At 39.6% G+C, this 23,646-nt stretch overlaps 1 protein-coding gene across 1 annotated transcript in view; it reads right to left on the bottom strand.

Moving 5' to 3' along the window:
* Nucleotides 1–23,646, bottom strand: part of chd7 (chromodomain helicase DNA binding protein 7) — a 352,687-nt gene that overhangs the window by 317,150 nt on the left and 11,891 nt on the right. The window contains exon 2 of the mRNA XM_043689312.2: nt 1,555–3,392. Within this exon, the coding sequence (XP_043545247.2) occupies nt 1,555–3,201 (1,647 nt within the window). The 5' untranslated portion in view covers nt 3,202–3,392. The remainder of the gene's footprint in view (nt 1–1,554; nt 3,393–23,646) is intronic.

Raw genomic sequence — 23,646 nt, 5'->3', positions numbered from 1 at the left:
TAGCTCTGCTTTTATTAACCCTTCAATATACTTTAAAATAAACTAGGATTTTCCTTAATGTTTTCCTGCAAGTATTCTTTCATGCTCCCTTTTTGCTTTTTTTTTAAAAAAGTTTCTCCTTGCACATTTTGTGGGGCCTTTGCTGTCTTGAGCCTTCAATGTTTGCCAAATCTTCCTTGTTCTCTTCATCCAATTTGGTATATCACATGATATCCAGGTTCATTGGATTTGTTGATCCCACTTTTTTCCTTTACTGAAACACGTTGGCCTTATACTCTCCCCATTTCCTTCTTGAATGCATCTCACAGATTTACTTGCAAGTATCTGCTCCCAATTCACTGTGGCCAAATTATATCTGATTTTATTGGCCTTCCCCTAATTGAGAACATTCATTTCAAACCCACTCTTGCCTTTTCCCTAACAATTGTAAATCTATGGAGTTACGATCAGTGCCTGCAAAATGCTCACCCACCAATACTTAAACCACTTCCTCGGCTTCATTACCGAAAGTTAAATCCAGGTCTGCCCTCTCATCAGATTTTTAAAATCTATTTCCCACCGTGGCTTGGAGGGAAACGTGCAGGTGATGGCAACTCCATACAAGTGTTAACCTTGTCCTTCTAGATGGCAGATGTTATGGGTTTGGAGAGTACCGTCAAAGAAGTCTTGCTAAGTGCTGCAATGCTTTTTAAAAGGTAATACTGATGCCAATGGATATTGATGCTGGAAGCAGCGATGCAGGTGGTGGTGACTTCAAACTAAATAATATTCACTGAACCAGTTATGAAGTAACAATGCTAAAGATTATAAAAATGGAAGGATCAAAATCTCTAATACACTGACTGCAGATTGTTTGCTGAAGGGAGAGAAAGTTTGAAGAAATTTGGCAGAGTGCTGAAGCACAACTTGGTTGGATTCAGCAAGTAGAAGGCTGAGGAAATGAAGTGCAACTAGGAGGATGGACATGTACACAGCAGGGTGCAAACAGTCAGTCTCATGGTGAGGTGACAAAATCTAAATGTCTGAAGACTCAACTCAGTGATGAGCAGGAGAGAAAACTGGAAGTTTGCAGCAGAATGGAGTCAAAAGGAAATCAGCGATTACAAAGGAAGCTTCAAATTTAAGTATGTAAAACCTTAAGGGACACCAAAGATCAGAGTGATACTGAAGACAACTATAACCACAGAACAGCAGTATAGGTCAACACTGTGTGAAACATAATTGTGCTCTCATCTGTCCTACTGGAAAATTTAAGTCAGAACAGAAAACGTATAAAAATAATTGACATTGGGACTTGCACACCAAAATGTTATATTCATCTCAATCATACATTACTTTATAGATTTTCTTCAAGCTTAGCTAAAATATTAATGTCAAGCTGCATGTGGTTTAAAGAAAATCTCAAGCCAAGAGCTGGAAATTCCATTACTTAATTCACAATAATTGCCATGTTAAAACTCGATGGATATGACTTCCAACACAAACAGTAATTAACATGCAGGAATCAAAGCCATTTTGGATATTCAAACTCGATCGTAATGTAGATACACTTACCTGGTGTTGGGCAGGCACTTGTTGCAATGTGGCCTTAGGTGAAGAATGCTGTGACTGGACCCAGGGCTGATGTTGATGAGATGTCGGAGAAGTCTGATGATGAACTGCTGAGTGCTGTTTCACAGATGGACAAGTTGGCAACTGAGGTTGAAAAGGCTGATTTGGGTGCTGTTGGCCAGACATTAGACGTTCCTGCATCATCTGATCGGCATGATTTCCACTGGGACCAAGTGCACCAACTGGTCTTGGAAGGCTGCCAATATCCCTTGGTACAGAAGGGCTCATGTATTGTGTCTGCATGCTTCTGGGACCAATGCTCCTCTGTCCAAGACCCATGGTACCTGGGGACTGGTGTGACTGTTGAGGCAGGGGCATGTTTGAATAGCTTCCAACCTCCAACTGCATTCCAGCACTGCCAGGCCTAACCTGTGGTGGAGGGGTGCCTGCTGGGTTACTCATCGCTTTCATCGGTGACATTGGTGGTGGAGAAGCATAAGTTCCCTGAGACTGTGTGGGGTGCATAGTTTGTGCATTAATTTGGTTAAGTGGGCCACCTGGATGTATAGTCTGCTGGTGCATTAGTCCTTGGCTTGTGCCACCTGGGAATCCCACAGTATTTGGATAGCGGGGTATTGACTGGTTCACAGATGGGTTACTATTAAGGCCTAGGTTTTGATTGATCCCTGTATTACTGTTAACTAATCCCTGATTAATGCTACTATAAGGATATTGTGAATACTGCCCTGAGCTACTCACAGATTGTGATGGTACCGCCTGGCTACGTGAATTAAAATTTAAGTTTTGTTGTCTGCTACTGGCTTGTTGAGAAGGGTTTGGGGAAAATCTAGGACTGTGAGCAATGGAATCTCCATGGAGAGAATTGGGGGGAGGGGGGTGGGGATGGTACTGCTGGGTTGGAGTGTGACGTAAAGAAGGGCCAATGTTGGGGGTTTGCTGAGGCATGTGAGCTAAGTGGCCTGGTCCTGAAGTTCCCATGAAAGGATTTCCTTGACTGAGGGCCTCTTGACCCTGAGTGAATTGGTTCACCCTCTGCTGCTGAGGCTGGTTGTGCTGCTGCAATGAATAATCACTACGTGTTAGGTAATTCCCCATCTGTTGCATATGTTGAGCGTGCCCTTGCCCTGGGGGTGGGGGCTGTGGTTGTTGCTGTTGCTGGAAGGCAGGTCGGGTCTGATCTGGCACCTGAACAGCACGTGGGCCCCACATGGAGCCACTGTCTACAAACTGCTGTCCACACCTTTCATTCTGCATAGTAGGGTACACACCCATCTGAGCACCACTGTGAGGGACTGGTGGAACCGTGGGGTTGTGGTATTGAGAGTGGGGTGATGCCATACCATTCCCGGGTGTATTGCCAATCATTCGGTTAGGCTGATCTACCAGATGTATTTTTTGCTGTTCAAATGGACCAAAATGATCATAATGAGCCAGCTTAGTTTGAGTCTGAGTTGGTGGGGGATGATGGAGAGGAGACTGCATGGAGCCAAATCCTTGATCCATGGGTAATTGCTGCCCAAGAGCATTCACTGGATTTTCTGAAAAACCACATTCTCCAAGACCTTCAAGCCCTTCACTGAAAATGTTCCCATCATCACCAAACAAACTCAGCATACCAGGATCTGCCATCTTCCTTGTGCTCACAGCTCCCCTAATGGCACGAGAAGTGAAGTATTCTGTGCTTCACCTCACCTCGCCGCTTCCCTTCGAGGTGTAAGTCCTCGAAGCCTTAAATCCTATGACTAATCTCCTGTATGTCACTCCACATTTCCTTAATTCGTTTGGACAATTTAGTGTCAGACAAAGTCTTGATAGAGATCCTAGGGAGAAAATGAAAATAAAATGAAATTGGGAACAAATGGAATGAGTAACATACACAAAGAGAATCAATAAAGTCACATTAAGATATTCCTTCCTTCTATTGTAAACTCCTGGGAAAACTGAAACAAGAGATGCTAAGCTTTCTAGGGAATTTAAAATGTCAAGCCTGCAAAATTAAAGTAAAACCTCCTGATTATTTTTCACTAGAACATCGTGCACAATACACTAGTTATAATTCATGCAAGCACTAACCTGAACCATTAATTCATTCTTCATTTGACTCATCAGTTCTACATTCTTAGTTGCAAAAGAACAAAATGACAAACTGTAGTCACAGCAGCTGCCAGCACACCAGGCAGACAGCTGGACGAATACAGCACAGCACACCATCTGCTCTAGTGAGGCTGAGTGTGTATACCAACCTCTTCCATCGCGTTCCTAACATCCTCATCCCCAAGAGCAGCATATAAGCAGGCAGAATTGTATACATTATGAAATTCAACTAGTGCACAGTATTATCTATAGAAAATAGTTCACAGACATTCAAAGAACTAGAATGCCTTAAATAGGATCAGTGGCTGATAAATGCATAACCCACAACAGAAAATTAACTTGTATGTTAATCATATAAAAGCACAGATTCAAGTATATCCTGAAATCAAATTTGAGTATTATCCAAACTGAATTGCTAACACTGCAGTTAGACTCCATTGATAATTCAAATAAGCCTTTGAGAAACGTATATTTGATATAACTTTAAAGTTATTGCTCAAGTGTACGGATACAGCCCACCTGGCCACATGCCTGAAACGGACAAGTAGCCAACACAATGGATTTAGAGTCCAGGCCACATTTTCAAAGTGATCTGCCAAAGGAAGCACAGCTACAGGGTTCATCACTCACCCCAAGGCAAACAGATTACTAGTGATGTAACAACCTCCATTTGTGACTAACTGCATATTGCAGCTGGAGTGTCTAGCTGAATACTCTTTCACTATTCAGACAAGGCTAAACAACAGATGACCATTTATTAGTGCATCCAAACCTCCATAAAGTTAAACTATCATAACCATCGTTACAGAAATTACAAGGCGAGAAGATCAAAAAACATTGCAATCTAATTATGCCTTTTTTCCCAGAGCCACATTTGAAATTTCATCAGGACCAAGTTGGTACTTGTAGTTTGATCTCAATCAACCAGAAATGGACATCATCGCTTGAGCAATACTGCTAAATGTTTTCTCTGCACCCAACCCACTCAGTTATGTTTTCTTTTTGAAAAAGGATAGAAAAACCAGGATATTCATCAGCCATAAGTACTTTACCACTAGTTTGAACAAAGAACATCACCATCTCTCAATTTGACAGTGTACATTGCTCAACACTATTCCTGAGCATCCTGGTCAGCGATGACATTCACAAGTACAATTACACAGCATGAAGCAAAGCAGCTTCAGAACCATCTGCTCCTACTGACCGATTTTTTTTATTGAAGTGCAATGATCCTTAATCACTTGCACTGGGGGAAGGAGGTTTTCACATAAAAAGCAAATTTAGAAGCTACCCACAATTCTGCAAGTCCTTCTGCCCAGAAGGAATGGACAAGAAATAAAGCAAACAGATTAATCTATCTTTTTAATATTAAAGCAATAACCTAATCATAATGTATCATTTTGTATAATAGAATACAAAGAGAGTGGGTAAAGGGTGAAAGAGAAGGTGATTTCACTACCAATATCCTAGTGACAGCAGTACATCGTGATCTCCCAGCAATTACATCTGCACAAAAAGCAAATACTAAATAAATAGAACACGAAGGGGTCGGACTCAATGGCTACAAAAAAAATTTAGCCACAAATTAATTAGTATTATCGTACTTTTTCCTTTATAGTTCCATGCAGTCATTAATTAACAAATCTGGTCATTGCTTCTATTATTCTGTACTAAAATGATTTCCAGAAGCTTCAGCCAGCCCATGTGATAGGTTATTTATTAAACTGTTGACTGTCCCCATAATGTTCCCAGATCAAACAAGCTCCCCTTACACTTACTACAACATTCCTTTTCTTTTCCTCACCAACCAATGACTGCTGACAAAAATAATTTATCTGTTCCTCTTTCATAGCAGAGCAGTGTGTGTGATTGGATGCAACTTATCCATCATGAACAAGCTGCAGCACAAAGACAGGCTGAGTGTCACAGGATATAAATGGACAAAGGTCACAACAGTAAGCTAGAATGTTTTGCATGGGACTCTGGCTGTTATATACACATGGCAACCTCTTCTGATAAAACTCTACTACATTAATTAAGAACATTATATAGAATCTACCTACAAAATAAATTGAATAGAAGGACATTGTTTAGGCTAGCAATTATATTTTTACACAAAAGATACTGGCCTAAAATTTGAAGATTTGACACAAACCTAACACTCACTGTAAAAGAATAAAGTTTTTTAAAAAATTGAAATCTTTGTTTATTCACAATACACAACACTAAAGTGTGACAACTAAAATAATAGTCATGGAGGAGAAAGCATCACTACAAACTAGCATTAATTAATGCTTTCCATTTTAGTCTGCAAGTATTTTACTAATTTTAAGTTCATGTCCAAAAAACATTTCAATTGACATAACATAAGAATACTAAACCAGGTACAAAAGCACAATTGTGCTATGTTCACAACTGACAGACATAACTAAAACAACCAGCATTTATACAAGACCATTTCTGACTGTATTACAAGCTTCCAACTGGATGTAGTGTTGGAATTCAATTTCCAATCAAAGTGTTGCAAATATTGCATTCTGTTTAAGAGGAAGAATAGCCCAAACTCTGCCCTCAAGATTTCTACACAGAGTAGCACAGATTCAGGTCAAACACAGGGCAACATTAAATTATAATTCTGATGCACTCAGCATCCATTCTGTAGAAAGTTGGCAGGAGATGCACATCAGACACATCACCCTGATAAACTTTTAAGAATGCAAACATTTGACAGGCCAATTTGGGAATCAACAAGTGAGAGCTTTTAAACCCAAAAGGTGAATTATACCAAGTTGCAATTTCACCTAAACTCCAAAATAGGTTGAAGCAAAATCTAGAACACATATTTCTACTTGGCTGAGCTGTCCTGTTGCCAAATTCTCTACAAAAACTGTGAAAGTGTTGATGTGTGCGTCAACATGAAAAACCAAAACAAATTAATATGTAAATAGATACATGAGCAAAACATAGAATTCTAGCTTCAAGTTATTTTCTGTCACTGCATGTTAAGTCCTTGCCCTTTACTTTCATACTAATAGAACATCATTTTGTCAATTAGATATGGTATGCAGCCAGTCAGAGAAAAGTAACATCAGATGTCTTTGTGAACTCATACTCATGTCACTACATTGCACTCCTTGCCTTGCCCAATTCAGGAAACGCAAGTTGAACAAGGTCCAGTTTATTGATTACCCAGAATCTGTCTTGCGATCGACTAACTTTCTAAAAATATGCTTCAATATCTTTGCCACAAAGGCTACACCATATTAATCCTCACTATAGCAAGTAACTTACTAGAGAGGAATAAAACAAAATACATTCCTCGTTGATTCCCCAGTAGAGTCTGAACATCCCAGGTGATGGTTAATAAAATTACTCTCAATCCTCTCCGTTAAATTCCACATCAAAGGGAAACACGTTTCACCACATGTCAATGCATTTTTAAACATGGGTGCCAGATGTGCCATTTTCCATTCATGAGGAATCCCCAGGTCTCTAAATTACTGAAAACTTTTACTAGGAAATCCACTTCCCTTTGTAAACAGAGACTTATATCTGGTTCTAGGTTTTTAATCCTGAATCTTTGAAAATATCTGATACAATTTCACTCAAGATGTGCAATCCATTAATTTTACTTCCATCTCCTGTACAAGACCAAAATTTAACATTTTAAAACTTACATCAAATGAGTATTCAATTGATCTCTCAAACCCTCATCATCAATGATTGTGTACCAGTCACCCAGCAAATGGCTTTATTGGTCTCAAATTGACAATAACTAAAAGTAGTACAATTATTTTCACACTACCTTGGCCATGTTCATTACCTGTTCTAGATTCATTGTGTCTTTTCTAATATTTGTAAACATGAATTACTGTCTTTTTATCTGCCCAGAATTCTCAAAATACTACTTTTGAGCCAAAACTAGTTAAAGTAATTTTTGGTTTATTTCAAAGACATCCAGATAATATTTACAAAATATGTCACTGTTCAGATACTAATAGAACCATGTGAATAATTCATTAGTTACAAGCCTACCACTTTTTCAAATTAAAAGGTAAAGATCGCACTAAAGTTAAAAAAAATCAATAAATCACACTGCTCTTGTAAATATGCACTCAAAAAGTATACTCTTGCAACTTGAAATTTCCAAATATAATTAAAATCCTGAGAAGCACTTTAGTTAAATGAGATGGCAAATCTGCATTCAAATCTAATAGATATTACATACATTGATCAAATGAACTAACAAAAACTATCGTGGCTTAGCTTAGTATAGGGATGTTCATAGGGAAGGTCATCCACACTACATCCCAAAAAAGTGAACTTTATAAATGGTAGGAAGCTAGAAACTGGACGAAAAGAATCACTAGAAATTGATGGGCTGATATACAAAATAATTTAAAAAGGCTAATGCTATTTGCTAACCTTCATCCCAAAAGGGACTGTAAGTTACTATAGAGAGTTAGGTAAAGCTCCAATTTGACAGCATGCTGGGTAATGTACCTCAAAGGAGGATAGAATGAACTTGGAATTGATACAGTGCAACTTCACCAGAATGATAACGGTGCTAAAATGGGTTAAAGACAGGAACCCTGGGTATAGAAGATTAAAATGTGAGCTAATTAAGGTGTACAAAAGGATTAGGACATTTGATAAAGATAGCAAGAAAATATTTATCTATAAAATATTGAAAATATTTCACTGTAATATATTAGTGGGAGAGTTCAACAAAAGGGGCATCACCTCAAAATGAAATCTCTGCTGTTCAGAAGTGAGGTCAGGAAAAACATTTGCATAAAGGATGGTGAACATTTAAATTCATCCTTCCCCTCCAAAGATACTGAGAAAGCCAAGTCCAACTTTCTTTTAAATTGATAATACTACCATAATAAAATCTTGATATGGCTGCAAGGCAACTAAATGGGTGTTAAAAGATAAACCATAATCTAATTGAATGACAGAACAGGTTCCTAAGGCTGAATGGTCAACTGGTACTCTTTTGATGTCGTAAAAGTATATTAAAAAGGTGACAAACTGGCAAGTTATACAATCTTAGCAGGTCTCATCACACAGGTTTGCTTAAGTATTCATTATAATTTGTTCACCAACAGGACCAGACTACGTTAGCTGATATATGCAGACTTCTGCAATTAACTCGCTGAAACTCATTACCAACTTTGTTGAGAATGCCAGCCAAAAATCCTAAAGCCAGTGTCCTGAAGAAGGGCTAATGCCTGAAACGTCGATTCTCCTGTTCCCTAGATGCTGCCTGACCTGCTGTGCTTTTCCAGCAACACATTTCCATCTCTGATCTCCAACATCTGCAGACCTCACTTTCTCAACAAGGTGAGTACTAATGTAGTCAAGTTTTAAACTTAACATTCAAATTATTAATGGGGACCTTATCACATCAGGAAATTTTAAAGAGGTAGACTCCAAACTGCTTTTTCAAAAATAAAGACCTGCAACAATTATAACCAATAATGGGAGTTTGATGACCACATAACTGGAGGCTCACAGTTTGGCAGTCTCTCAGCTGTAACACAGGTTTCATGGCTAGAGATGCAGATGACTACAAGAATCTACAATTTACAACAATAAATTGGTCAGTTTTGGCAACACCAACTGATCTTACTAGTAGAAAGACGGAGTTGAAACAAAAAATGCCCCGGCCTTCAAGTACAGCACAATGTTCAGGATAACGGAAACACAAATAATCCAGGCCGCTTTTATACTCAGGATTTCAAAATCTATATTTTAAAAATTAACCTGCTTCCACTAAAAGCATGGTCTTTATTCAAAGTGCAAACGTAGAAACCTAGACACTTTTTTTTCCTCCAATTGCTGCTCCTGCTTCCTTGCCCACCACAACAAACGCCAATTATCAACCATTCACTTCTGATTGTATTGCTTCTTGAATAATGCATAATGTGTATGACTATGTGTATGACTTGCAGTTTAACTTTGTTCAGGTTCTCTCAGGACTTAAGTAGATTCAGGAACAGCTTTGTGTAACAAAACAGTGTTCCTCCATAGACTTTTAGATCGTGCAACTACAATAACTTGCATTTAATGCAGCATCCTTAACGGAGAAAAATGTCCCAAGGCACTTCATACTGATTATATGAAGAAGGTATGTAGAAGGATGACCAAACAGCTTGGTCAAAGATGTGGATTTTAAAGGCTGATTAGGAATTGGAGATAATGAGAGCTGTCATGAAGGAATTCCACAGCATAACATCTTAAATGGACAAAAGGTAGATATCACTGATTGGGTAGGTGCCCAAGAGTTCACAATCAACTTAACTGAAAACATGAAGGTTGCTTCTTTAGGGGTGGAAAAGGTTAGTGATTGGTACTAGAAAAGAGGTAGGGAATGCCAAAATTGCAAAGAAATTCAGCTTTAAATGGGAATTTTTACATTTGGGATCAAGCTGAACACTTTGGGTCATAAATCGCATGAAGCATTAAGAAGTTGAAGGTTTCAAAACAAAAATTAAAATAAAATTCTCCCTATGAGATACGTCTTACACAGACTCAAGTTCCTTTTCTTTTCCTCTTGCTGAGGGGAATGGTCAAGGCACCATAGTCCTACTGGACCATGGGGCTGCTCTTCCATTAGAGAGAGATAACTGGTGGTGGTTTAACCTGAGGGCCACCATACCTCAGGTGAGATGCCGGTGTTGGATTGGGGTGTACAAAGTTAAAAATCACAACCCTAGGTTATAGTCCAACAGGTTTAATTGGAAGAACACTAGCTTTCGGAGCGACACTCCTTCATCAGGTGATAGTGGAGGGCTCGATCCTCAGGTGAGGAGAGACATTGAGAGGGAGAGCACTTCATGGTAACCTCAGGTGGCATGGGAATTGAACCCACGCCATGGCATCACTCTACTGAAAACCTGCCATCCGGCCAACTGAGCTGGGTTGCAGTTGAGGCAAGATACATTTAAAACATCACCTCGAACATATCACAAAATTGTTACAGCACAGGAGATAGCCAATAGGTCCATCTTGATCTGCACCAGCTCACAAAACAAGTAAATAATTAGTTGCCACATTTCCATCTTCTCCTCCAAACCCTGTGCATTCCTTTTTCAGATAGAACACAGAACATTACAGTGCAGTGCAGTACAGGCACTTCGGCCCTCGATGTTGCATCGACCTGTGGAATCAATCTGAAGCCCATCTCCCCTGCATTATTCCGTTTTCATCCATATGTTTATCCAATGAAAATTTAGATGCCCTTAAAGGTGGCGAGTTTACTACTGTCGCAGGCAGTGCATTTCCATGCCCCTACTACTGAGTAAAGAAACTACTTCTGACATCTGTCCTAATATCTATACATCTATCACCCCTCAATTTAAAGCTATGCCCCCTCGTGCTAGCCATCACCATATGAGGCAAAAGGCTCCCACTGTCCACCTTATCTAACCCTCTGATTATCTTATATATCTCAATTAAGTCACCTCTCAACCTTCTATGAAAACAGCCTTAAGTCCTTCAGCCTTTCCTCAAGACCTTCCCTCCACACCAGGCAACACCTTAGTAAATCTCCTCTGAACCCTTTCCAAAGCTTCCACATTCTTTGCATAATGCTATGACCAGAACTGTACACAATACTCCAAGTGCGGCCGCACCAGAGTTTTGTACAGCTGCAGCATGACCTCATGGCTCCAAAACTTAATCCCTCTACCAATAAAAGCGAACACACCGTATGCCTTCGTAACAACCCTATCAACCTGGGTGGCAACTTTCAGCAATCTATGTACATGGACACAGATCTAACAGCTCATCCACACTACCAAGAATCATACCATTAGCCCAGCACACTATTCCTGTTGCTCCTTCCAAAGTGAATCACCTCATACTTTTCCACATTAATCTCCATTTGCCACCTCTTAGCCCAGTTCTGCAGCTTATCTATGTCCTCTGCAACCCACAATATCCTTCGGCACTATCCACAACTTTACCAACCTTAGTGTCATCTGCAAATTTACTAACTCATCCTTCTATGCCCTCATCTAGGTCAGTTATAAAAATGACAAATAGCAGTGGCCCCAAAACAGATCCTTGCAGTACACCACTAGTAACGAAGCTCCAAGATGAATATTTCCCATCAACCACTGCCCTTTGTCTTCTTTCAGCTAGCCAATTTCTAATCCAAATCACCCTCAATCCCATGCCTCATATTTTGTTCAATAGCCTACCATGGGGAACTTTATCAAATGGCTTATTGAAAGCCATACACACCACAATCACTTAACCCTCATCCATCTGTTTGGTCACCATCTCAAAGAACTCAATAAGGTTTGTGAGGCACGACCTACCCCGCACAAAACCTTGTGGACTATCCCTAATCAACTTACTCCTCTCCAGATGATAATACATCCTCTCTCTCTTACTTTACCCACAATTAAAGTAAGGCTCACTGGTCTATAATTACCAGGGTTGTCTCTACTCCCTTCTTGAACAAGGGAAACAACATTTTCTATCTTCCAGTCTTCTGGCACTATTCCGGTATACAATGACGACAAAGATCAAAGCCAAAGGCTCTGCAATCTCATCTCTGGCTTCTCAAAGAATCCTAGAATAAATCCCATCTGGCCCAGGGGACTTACCTACTTTTACATTTCAGAATTGCTAACTCTTCCTTGTGAACCTTAATCCTGTCTAATCTAGTAGCCTCTATTTCATTGTCTTTTTCTAGTATGAAACTGACAAAAAATATTAATTTACCGCTTCCCCTACCTCCTTTGACTCCATGCACAACTTCCCACTACAATCCTTGATTGACGAGAGAAAGATTAGGGTCATTCTTTTATTCCTGACATGAATAGAAAGCTTTAGGGTTTTCCTTGATCCTACCTGCCAACTTATTTCCCCTCCTGGTTCTTCTTAGCTCTCTCTTTAGGTCTTTCCCGGCTAACTTGTAACTCTGAAGCACACTAACAGTCTTCACATCTCATCCTAACGTAAGCTTCTTCCTCCACTTGACAAAAAATTCAATTTCTTTAGTGACCCATGGCTCCCTCACTCGACTGTTATCCCATTCCGCCCTCATTCAAAGTAAAACACTCAGAGAGACAGTATGGTTTTACATCCTTCTTCTTTATCCCGGGCCCCGGAGGGAGAGAGAACAATCGCCCATGTGCACAGACACGAGTTCACGGTCTTCTCAGGAAGAGTTTCTCAATGACCTATACAAGCATTTTACAAGGAGGAGCACCCAGATAAGGCAGCATATTGATTGGGTGATCGTTACAATCAGTGCGCAACAGTAAAGATTAAGCCATCTGCTGTTACACAATGAATGTTCTTCATCTTGTTAACTGAACTCATACAATGGATAGTTTTCACCTTGTTAATTGGATGTTACATACTGAATGCTATCTCATCTTGTTAAAGGCTCTAAATAATGAATGCTTTTGCACCGTGTTAACCCATTACCCTTGCCTGCAGCACCCCATTAGTTAACTAAGTTCTTATCTGATCTTGAGTAGAGTGTGTTGCTGGAAAAGCACAGCAGGTCAGACAGCATCTGAGGAGGAAAATGAACATTTTGAGCCAGAGCCCTTCCTGATTAAGGGCTCCAGCCCGAAGCATTGATTTTCCTGCTCCTCGGATGCTGCCTGACCTGCTGTGCTTTTCCAGCAATGCACACTCAACTCTGATCTCCAGCATCTGCAGACCTCACTGTCTCCTTATCTGATCCGAGTCATGCTCAGCTGAACATCTTGTTCAAACTTAACACTTTCCCTGCCTGCTTATATCTTATGCACTTTCTCATTCCCTCCTTTTATCATTGTATGATAGCCACAGAGATGGCACTACCAGCTTTCATAAGTCAGTATTTAAGCAAGTTATTGACACAGCATACAATGATTATAACAAAATTTATTAGTCTGTTACAGTAATTAGAGTTTGAAGAATTCTCCCACGTGGAAAAAGATTCACCAGTAAAGTTCTTAATCCACAGTCCATAGTAACCCCTCTACGTTGAGTGGAAATGAGCCTGTTCTCCAAACTCTCCTTCAGTAAGTCCAACCTAAAAACAAAATCCAGTCTGACCTTGCATCACTCCTCAGAGAAATCTGACTTCTTGGATAAGGGCAGTTAAAATCTTCACAAAACTGACAAGACTTAAGTCCTTGCAGAGATGCTTCAGATGGAGGATACCAGTGCATCGGAGTGTTCAGTGCAGTAGCAGCAGCAGCAGGCTAGGTGAACGCAGCATTATTTTCTGCATCTGCTCCCGCTCGGCTGTTAAATGTAACAAAGCCAACTGGCTGTTGTGATGTTAGCTTGATCAGTGAACCTTCATATCCCTTAAATGATCGAAAGAGAAGGTAAAGCTCACATGGTTTAATGTGCATAGGAAGGCCACTGACAAAAAGTGTACCGACCTCCTCTTTGCTGTTGTCAACGTCTTCACTTTTCATGCTCCTGACTGGGGAGCTGATTGAATCCATTGGATCAGGTTGTGGAGGGGTGGGTAGTTGTCCGAAGGCGTGCTTTACCTATGAATGGAGAAACTCTAGAGACTATGTCAGCTGCTAAACTCATGATTTGGAGCATCTATCAAGTCTCCTTTCAGCCTACTTTCTCCAAAAATGTTCCAACTACTCTAATCCATTTTTATACCTTAAATTCCTCAAATGGTGAGAAAACTTTTCAAATGTCTTCATACCTCAAAGTGCAACACCCAAAGCTGGACATAATACTCAGTTGAAGCGAAACCAGTGTTGTTTACAACTTCAACATAATCTCCTAACTCTTGCATTCTATACTCCCATTAATAAAGGTTAGGATATTGTATATTTTATTAACCACTCTCTCAATTTGCTCTGCCAGCGTAACAGACTTATGCACATCTACACCAAGGTCTCGTTGCACTAGAGATTTGGGTGCTTTATATAGTCTCTCCATGATTTTTGCAGCAAAACGAACTCGGACGTTTCATCACCCACAAACTCAAACATTACCCATAAATCAAGGTTTCTAACACTGATGCCTGGGTTATTTCACTACACATCATCCTCCAGCCCAAAAAACATTCAACTACCATTGCTCGGTTTCAGCTCACTCAGCTACTTCCATGTTGCTACTATCCCTTTCTATTCCATAAGCTACCACTTTCTCCACAAATCGGTTGTATGGCACTTTTGGAAGCCTATGCACACAACATCAACAAGCATTACCCTGCATAAACTTCTATCCATTCAAAAGCCTCCAGCACAGTAATTAATCATGATTTCCCCTAAGACATGCCATGCTGGCTTCATTTCATTGACCCACATTTGCTCAAGTGACTTATATTTTCTCCAAATGATTGCTATAGATGTCTACTTCATTTAACTTAACTTCAGGTACTGCTTTGATTCTATTTACAAAAACAGAAGAGTTCAGAATTTAAAGAACAGTGCTGCCTGCACACAAGAGCAGATAGCAGGAGGACAACATCACTGCTAGAATACAGAATCAAGCTGGAGAAATGATGGCCTGGTGGTTTCATCGCTGGACTGTTAATCCAGAGACCCAAGTAATGTTCTGCACACCAATGTTCAAATTTTGCCAGGTCCCCAGCAGATACTGGAATTTGTCTTCAATAAAAATCTGGAATTAAGAGTCGAATGATGACCATGTGGCCATTGTCAATTACTGGGGGAAAAAATCTGGTTCACAAGTATCCTTTAGGGGACTTCCTTGGTCTGGTCGACATGTGACTCTAGATCTTATAGCAACGTGATTGACCCCTAACAGCCCTCCTGGGCAATTAGGGACGGGCAATAAATGTTGGCTAGCCAATGACACCCACATTCCATGAATAATATGCAAGAAAGTTACAAGGCACAATAAAAAGCTTAAATTATTTGGTGCGAGCAGAGAAACTTGTAACATGACAGGTGTATAAACTTAAATCTTAGTGCTTTTTTAAAAAAAGATACAAAACTCTTTCGTGAAGTTACTGATATCGTATTAAGTCAGAAATTATTCCTTCCCTCAATGGCAGACCCAAATGAAATGATAGCCAAATCAAGAACTCAGCAATTACCTGCTCTGGCATCAAAACAGATTAAGAATAGTTCAAATACATCAACTGTAAAATCATTTCCTTTTCAAGAAGTTGGGACTCAAGAATCATGTGACCATTTGAAAACAACTCAATAGGTTATGCATAATTTGCCCATAGTTGAGTTCAACCTTTAAGATTTTAGTTTGCATGATGGAAATTTGGAGAAATAACATGGCTACTGCACCAAAACTCTTAATCATTCTTTTGTTTGTATCACATCAAAAACATTAATACAAGGAGGCAATATGGTATGGTCCAAAAGGATAAACTGACTTATGCCGTTATACAATATCAATTTGGAAAGAAATTTAGAGTATAAACAAAGAAACTAGGTTACATTTGTAACATAACCAACACAAACTGGCAACACTCCAAAACATGTGCTCCGATCCACACAAAGTGGCACAGAGTATATGGAAACATTCACCTATTTAGGGGCATGACCTTTTCAGACTGATGGCTTTGCACAATAAAATTTAAAGTACCTGTCATAATAGTGGCTCCAAGTATTATACAATCAACACCACTTGAATTTGAATATTTGCAAATGTTTTTCAAGTGGAAGCACTGGGAGTACCAATTTGCATGCTGGAATCAGTCACAAAAGTTGTCTAATTTTATGCTAACAATGTTATAGAAGTTTTTCCATACTAAATTCATAACAGCATTGTTTTTCCGACTTTAACTTTGATGGTGACAAATCTGCAATAAAATATGGCCTACTTTGAAAGCAAAAATGCACACAAGCAGGTTGAACAGCTTTACCAATGTAAAGGACAAATCTCAGAAGTGTCTGAAAGAATCTACTGCAAACACATGGAAATAGATAGGTTTTAATGTCCCAAAAACAAAAAGATGAAATGTTTTAAGGATGTTTAGACTGAATGAGGTCCCAAACAATTTTCCTTTTAAATTCCAACACCAACACAGCAATGTTAAGACTTCACTGTATAGGGAAATCCAGAGTTCAGTCAGAAACATTCAGCTATTTTAAATCTCAACCAAAACACGAAGTTAAGGTAGTCAGAAAATGGCACTCAATTTTCATGAAGGAAGGTGGGGTCAATAAAGACTAATCTGAAAGGGAAAGCAGTATGACTCCATTTGTGCATAACTAGTGGACTGCACAGGTAGCATTAGAAGCCAAGAACAGGTCATCTAAACTCTTGAAGTAATTGGTGCACAACCGAGAAAATTACATGCAAGAAAAAATAGGTTTTTAAAAACTTACCTCAATAGAAAGTGAGAATAATTGTTTTCATAGAATCGCTACAGCATGGAAGCAAGCCATTCATTCCATTGAGTCCACACCAATCCTTGGAGAAGCTTCCCACCCAGGCACATCCCTCTACCCTATCCCTGTAATCCTGCATTTCCCATGACTAATCCACCTAGCCTGAACATCCCTGGACATCTTGGGCAATTTAGCATGGCCAATCCACCTAACCTGCACATCTTTGGATTGTGGGAGAAAACAGGAGCAGCTGGAGGAAACTCTCGCAGATACAGGGAGAATGCGCAAATTTCACACAAACAAATAGTTGCCCAAGTGTGTGATTGCAACTGGGTCCCTAGCGCTGAGATACAGCTTTGCTAACCAATGAGCCACCATTCCACCCTACTTACTACTTCTACATTTCTCCTATCAAGGCTTCTGCTGCTTCGATCAATTGTCACATGCTGAACAAATACATAGCAATATAGTACTTCTTAAAAACTATCCTTGGTAAAAATTGTTTGAGTAATTTAAAGGCATAAATAATACTGGAGGCTCTTGTGGCACAGTGATAGAATCCAGAAATCTGGAATTGAAGGGTTCAAATCCAACTTGTTCTGGAGGTATGTCAGAACAACTGAACAAATTGATTTAAAAATATATAATTTAAAACCACAACTATTACAGATGATCATATATTGGAATTTTTACATAGAGTAAATGCTGAAATTATGGTGATAACCTACAACCCTAGCAGTAAGCTGAAAAGGAGCAAGTGTTTCATCATCCCCACACTGAACATCAAGTACCTGAAACATATGACTCCAAAAATTCAATGTGATCAGGTGTTACAATTGTGTTTTAAAGAAAGGAAGCCAACTTTTCTCAAAACATCAATTATTTTTGCCACTTCTTTCAATTCCATCAGATGAGGTAAGTAGAATCTCATTTGAACCTTCATTGCTCAGACCTTTGAGTATATGAGTTGGAATATCATGCTGAGGTTGAACAGGATATTGGTGAAGCCTTGTGTAGAGTACGGTATCCAATTCTGGTCACCCTGTTATATGAAGATTATTAAACTGGAGACAGTTCAGAAAAGATTTACCAGGATGTTGCAGAATGGAGGGTTTGAGTTATAAAAATAGGCCAAATAGGCTGGGAATTCTTTCACTGGCATGGAGGAGGTTGAGGGGTGGCTCTTATTAAAGGTTTTTAAAATCATGAAGGGCAGAGATAAGGTGAATGGCAAAGGTCTTTTCCCGAAGGTAGGGGAGTTCAAAACTAAAAGGGGCATCTTTTTAAGGTAAGCAGAGAACGATTTAAAAAGGAAACAAGGGGCAACTTTTTACGCAAAGTACTTAGTATGTGAAATGAACTGCCAGAGGAAGTGGTGGATGCAGGTACAGTTACAACGTGTAAAAGACATTTGGATAAGTCCATGATAGGAAAAGTTTGGAGGAAAAGGACCAAATGCAGGCAGGTGAGACCAATTTAGTTTGGGAACATGGTTGGCATGGACTAGTGGGGCCAAAGGGTCTGTTTCCATGCTGTGGGACTCTCGACTTTGAGCGATCTTCCTTTTTAAATTGACTGCCCCAGCAAACACAGCTTACGTTCCAGGGTTGTAAGACCTTTTATAGCCTTACTGATTCTCAAACTTGTATGCAGAGAGCTTGGATACAGGAGTGTACCTGAATATCTATGATAGATTCCTGTTCATGCCACAGCCTGGGTATGGAAAGTTCAAATGAGATTCTACTTTCCTCATCTGATGGAATTGAAGCAAGTGGCAAAAATGATAGAAATCTTGAGAAAAATTGGCTTCCTTTCTTTAAAACACAATTGTTAGACCTGAGCACATTGATATTTTGGTGCCATATGTTTCAGGTACTTGATGTTCAGTGTGGCAATGATCAAACACTCGCTCCTTTTCAGCCTACTAGGGTTGTAGACTAAATGCTGAAATTATGGTGATAACCTAAGCAAAAACTCCAATATATGATCGTCTGTAAATACTGTTGTGGTTTTAAATTATAACTGGTCAAATCTAGTTGGACGAAGTGACAATCTTGCATGGCAAAGTGCAGTTCTTCGCACAACATGCATACGCTTTAAAATGTTTGGGCTTTATGCCAATCAAGATTATTGATTTTCAGCCTCTGACAAGAATGAGGGAAAATATCAAGCAATCTGACCTTGGGAGGCTTAATACAATCTCCCTGCTTCCCCAATTCCAATCCAAAACCACATGTAAGTGCCTGCAATCAGTGACTAACTCCTAATTTATAGTAGTCCTAGCAGTGTCACATCATGTAAATGTACTCATTTCACAAAGACAAAATTAAAATACACGATGATTTCATAAAGCAAACACTTTCATAAAATGGAAGTTCACTATGGTTTCAAAATATGCAGGTATAGAACAACTACACTGGGGAGAAAGTGAGGTCTGCAGATGCTGGAGATCAGAGCTGAAAATGTGTTGCTGGAAAAGCGCAGCAGGTCAGGCAGCATCCAGGGAACAGGAGAATCGACGTTTCGGGCATAAGCCCTTCTTCAGGAATCCTGAAGTAGGGCTTATGCCCGAAACGTCGATTCTCCTGTTCCCTGGATGCTGCCTGACCTGCTGCGCTTTTCCAGCAACACATTTAGAACAACTACACTAACCATCAACCAACTTAAGGTAAATTGGTCAAGCTCATTTACTCCTGGTTGAAATGACATACATGGTTTTTAAAAAATCATACAACACCAGGTTATAGTCCAACAGGTTTAATTGGGAGCACACTAGCTTTTGGAGCGCCGTTTCTTCATCAGGTGGTTATCCTGATGAAGGAGCGATGCTCCGAAAGCTAGTGTGCTCCCAATAAAATCTGTTGGACTATAACCTGGTGTTGTGAGATTTTTAAACTGGTGTTGTATGATTTTTAACTTTGTCCTCCCAGTCCAATACCGGCACCTCCACATCATGGCTATATTTACATACACAGCTGCGCTGTCAACAAAGAATGTTGAAACCTTGTGCTTTATTTGAATCACCATAAATTTGGGGACCCTATTTTCCTCTTGCTTTCTCCATTTCAACACTTCACCCAATTACAGACTAATTGGTCAGTCTATCCTCCTGCAGCATAACTGTTATGGTCAGTTTGAAATTTAGTATTTTTGCATTTGTCCAGGTGAATGCAAGATGAGAAGTGTCAGCAAAATGTATCTTTTTCTGCAACAAATTAAGAAAAAAGCTAACTCAAGCACAGGTTCTGAAATAAAGAGATTTACAATCTGGCATGCAACAAATTCAGCTACCTAAAATACAAAATTTGCGATTAAGTGATTATGCATTTGATTTGAAAACCTATTCTGTAAAAATCATATGAATGGATCACAATCTCAAAAAGAAATATTTGCAGGAATAAAGTAAATTAAGTGGAGTCAAAAGGTAGACAGGGCAGTGAAGGAGGCTTTTGATACACTGGCCTTCATCAGCTAGGGCACTGAATACAGAAGTTGGGAAGTTATGTGCAGTTGTACAGGACATTGATGAGGCTATACTTAGATCGCGTTCAGTTTTGGTCCCCTTGCTATAGAAATTATGGTATTAAACTGGAAAAGAGTGCAGAAAAAAGGAAAAGGATGCTGTCAAGGGTCTGAGTTATAGGGAAAGGTTGGGCAAGCCAAGACTTTTCCTTTAGAGCATTGGAAACGGAGGGGGAACTTAAAGACATGTACAAGATCATGAGAGGCATGGATAGGGTGAATACACAGACTTTTTTCCGAAGGTTTGGTATTCGAGGACTAGAGGGCATCAGTTTAAAGTTAGAGGGGAAAGAATAAATGGCAACTTATGGGGCAACCTTTTAAGAGGGTGGTATGCATGAGCTGCCAGTGGAAGTGATTGAGGCGGGTACATTAACAACATTTAAAAGGCATTTGGACAAATATATGGATAGGAAAGGTTTAGAAGGATATGGGCCAAATGCAGGCAAATGGTGTTAGTTTGGATAGATATATTGGTTGGCATGGGTCAGTTTGGCCGAAGGGCCTGTCTGTGCTGTAGGACTGATTAATTGCTCCACAAGTGAACACATTCAGACATGAAGGGCCAAATGGTCTCCTCCTATGCTGTAACCAATTATGTATACCAATTCTTAAAAATCCATTGTGAACTAACAATTTTTGCCTAATTGTTTTGTAGTGCATTCAAAAAAGGGCTGTAATATCATTAACGATCATGGATGAACACACTTTAATTTAATTATTGATAAAATATAAAATAAATGTAATAGTCTTTAGCAGTACAACGTTTGCCTAATATAACCTTTAAATTGCACATTCCAAATATGCCAGCCCCTTGATCCTAATGAGGATCCTGCTCAAGAACAGACCTGAAGGCAAAAATTACAGCTGACCACAAGAACTTGCATTTCTTAGCACTTCTCAATTCAAAGAAATTTCAAGGGTTGCAAATGGGAAGATAACTGGTAACAATGTAAAAAGAATGAACAAAGGTAAAGTAGCAAATCTAAAGAAACCATCAGAAAATATATCTTCCCAAACAAGAAGGGAGCTGACAAAGCATAAAAAGCTAAGCAGAGAATCAGACAAGAGAATAGTGACAGAAAAAGTTAAAGAAAGTAAGAACTTGATTAAAAAAAACTGAACACCTGAAGTGCAGTCTTGTTTTGAAATGCAAGGAAGCTCAACATTAATGCATAATGTGCTAATAAAGCTGGAGGAGATCACCTAGACAAGCTTGGTGAGACCGTGGAAGCACAGGAAATTAGAAACAAAAGTTTATAACATGAGCGTGCGTTGAAAGGTATTGTAGTGAAGCTTGGTAGGACAGGGGTGAGAAACACAGGTTATTTGTGCAGGCACACCCTGCATTTTTCTGGTTCAAAGCAAACTATTGCAAAGGAAGCAAATCTGTTGTCATTATCTGACTCCAGATGCAACTCCAGAGTGACTCTTAAAGGCCTTCTGAAATGTCTTTGCAGTTGCCAAGGACATAACCAGCAAATACCATACAGTAGGCAGATTCTGAAAAAAAAAGGATATACTGTGCCTGATCAACCTTGCAATGTTCTCATTAACATTGGGAAAATGTGCCAAAAGTAACAGCCTGACAAAACCATACTGTCAGAAACATACCACGAAGCCAATGTCCCCAAATGACTCTTTCACCATGCCTGGCTATGTCCTATTCCATCAAAGAGAGACACCTCAGAGGTGATATCACAAGAACTAATGGCCCTGGGAACCCACAACATTGACTCTGGACCACAGATATTGCAAACATAGAGAAGGAAATGCCATGTAAATGATCACCTATCACCCTCCTGCAGCTTATAAATCAGTATTCCTCTGCGTGAAGCACCACTGAGAAAAAGCACAGGAGTAGCAAGATCACAGAATTTCAAAACTGGACATTTGAGAAATCAAAAGAATAACTCTATCCGACCAAAGTATGTCACCACAGAGCTGGCATATCTCACTTTATTACCATCAAACCAAGAGATCAACCCTGGCTCAATGAACAGTGCAGCACATGCCAGTAACACTAGACATGCTTAAAAATGAGGCATCAACTGGAGCTACAGAACAGTCTATAACATGCTAAAAATTGAAACAGCAGACTATAAACAGAACTAAGCAATCCCACAGGCAGCAGATTATACTGAAAGCCCTGCAGTGCTGCCACAACCAGTTATGAATGGAGGAGAATTTAAAAGTTAATCGAAGGTGGCAGAGAGGAGATAGGGAATCAAGTGAAAGGTGTGTAAAGGAAAAAGAGAAAGAAATAAAACTTCCAGGCTTATCAGCAAACAGGAAGGGGGACAAATACACAAAAAGGGAATAAATCATTTATATGCTTTTTCCCCCAGAGGACACCCAAAACACATTTAAGCTGGCAGATTACTTTTGAAATGTGCTTTTAGGCACACTCACCTGTGGATTTTGGAAGGAAGTGTTGGCAAGCAGTAACGAGAAAGGTACAAAGTAATCAATGTGATTCGTATGCGTTGGGTGAGGCACAAAAGCCCCTTGTACATGACCTTTTACACTGATTTGATTTGATTTGACAAGACAGTACCCACTTTTATCAGTATCTGAATGATTGCATTTTCGATTTTTTTAAAAACACAATGCCAGTGGGAAGTAAACACTCTTGTTACACTCTCGTCCTTGGCAGTTTGGGCTCACTGGTAGAATTTTCACCTCGAGTCAAAAGGTCACGGGTTCATACCCCATCTCAGATTTGAGCACATCATCTCAAAGAGCTCTCCAGTGCAATAGTGAGAATGTTTCCTCTGACAGTCTTAGCCAATCATATGGATGAAACCAGAGGTCCCATCTGCCCCTCAACTGGATATAAATGGATTGGATGTAAATGACCACACAGAACAGGAGAGTTCTCCTCATATCTATGCACAAACTGGCTGCTGCTTTTCAGTAAATTTCAATAGTTGTATTTCAAAAGTATTTTGAGATGTCCTCCAGTTGTATAAGGCAATACAATTGTATAAGTCTCCAATTCAAGATTCTAGGCACTTCAAAAAAAGTCTATATATTGGATGTGTTTACCACAAATCATGACTGACAACCTTTAAGAGAGACAAAACTAGCATAACAGCAATGCTAACAGATTTAATTATGACACAATTGCAATGAACAAAAGCAGCCA

Source organism: Chiloscyllium plagiosum, unplaced genomic scaffold (assembly GCF_037043375.1).
Source record: "Chiloscyllium plagiosum isolate Xiang-an unplaced genomic scaffold, Cpla_swu_hap1 HiC_scaffold_4, whole genome shotgun sequence".
Taxonomy (NCBI): Eukaryota; Metazoa; Chordata; class Chondrichthyes; order Orectolobiformes; family Hemiscylliidae; genus Chiloscyllium; species Chiloscyllium plagiosum.
This window is presented reverse-complemented; position numbering and strand designations above follow the sequence as displayed.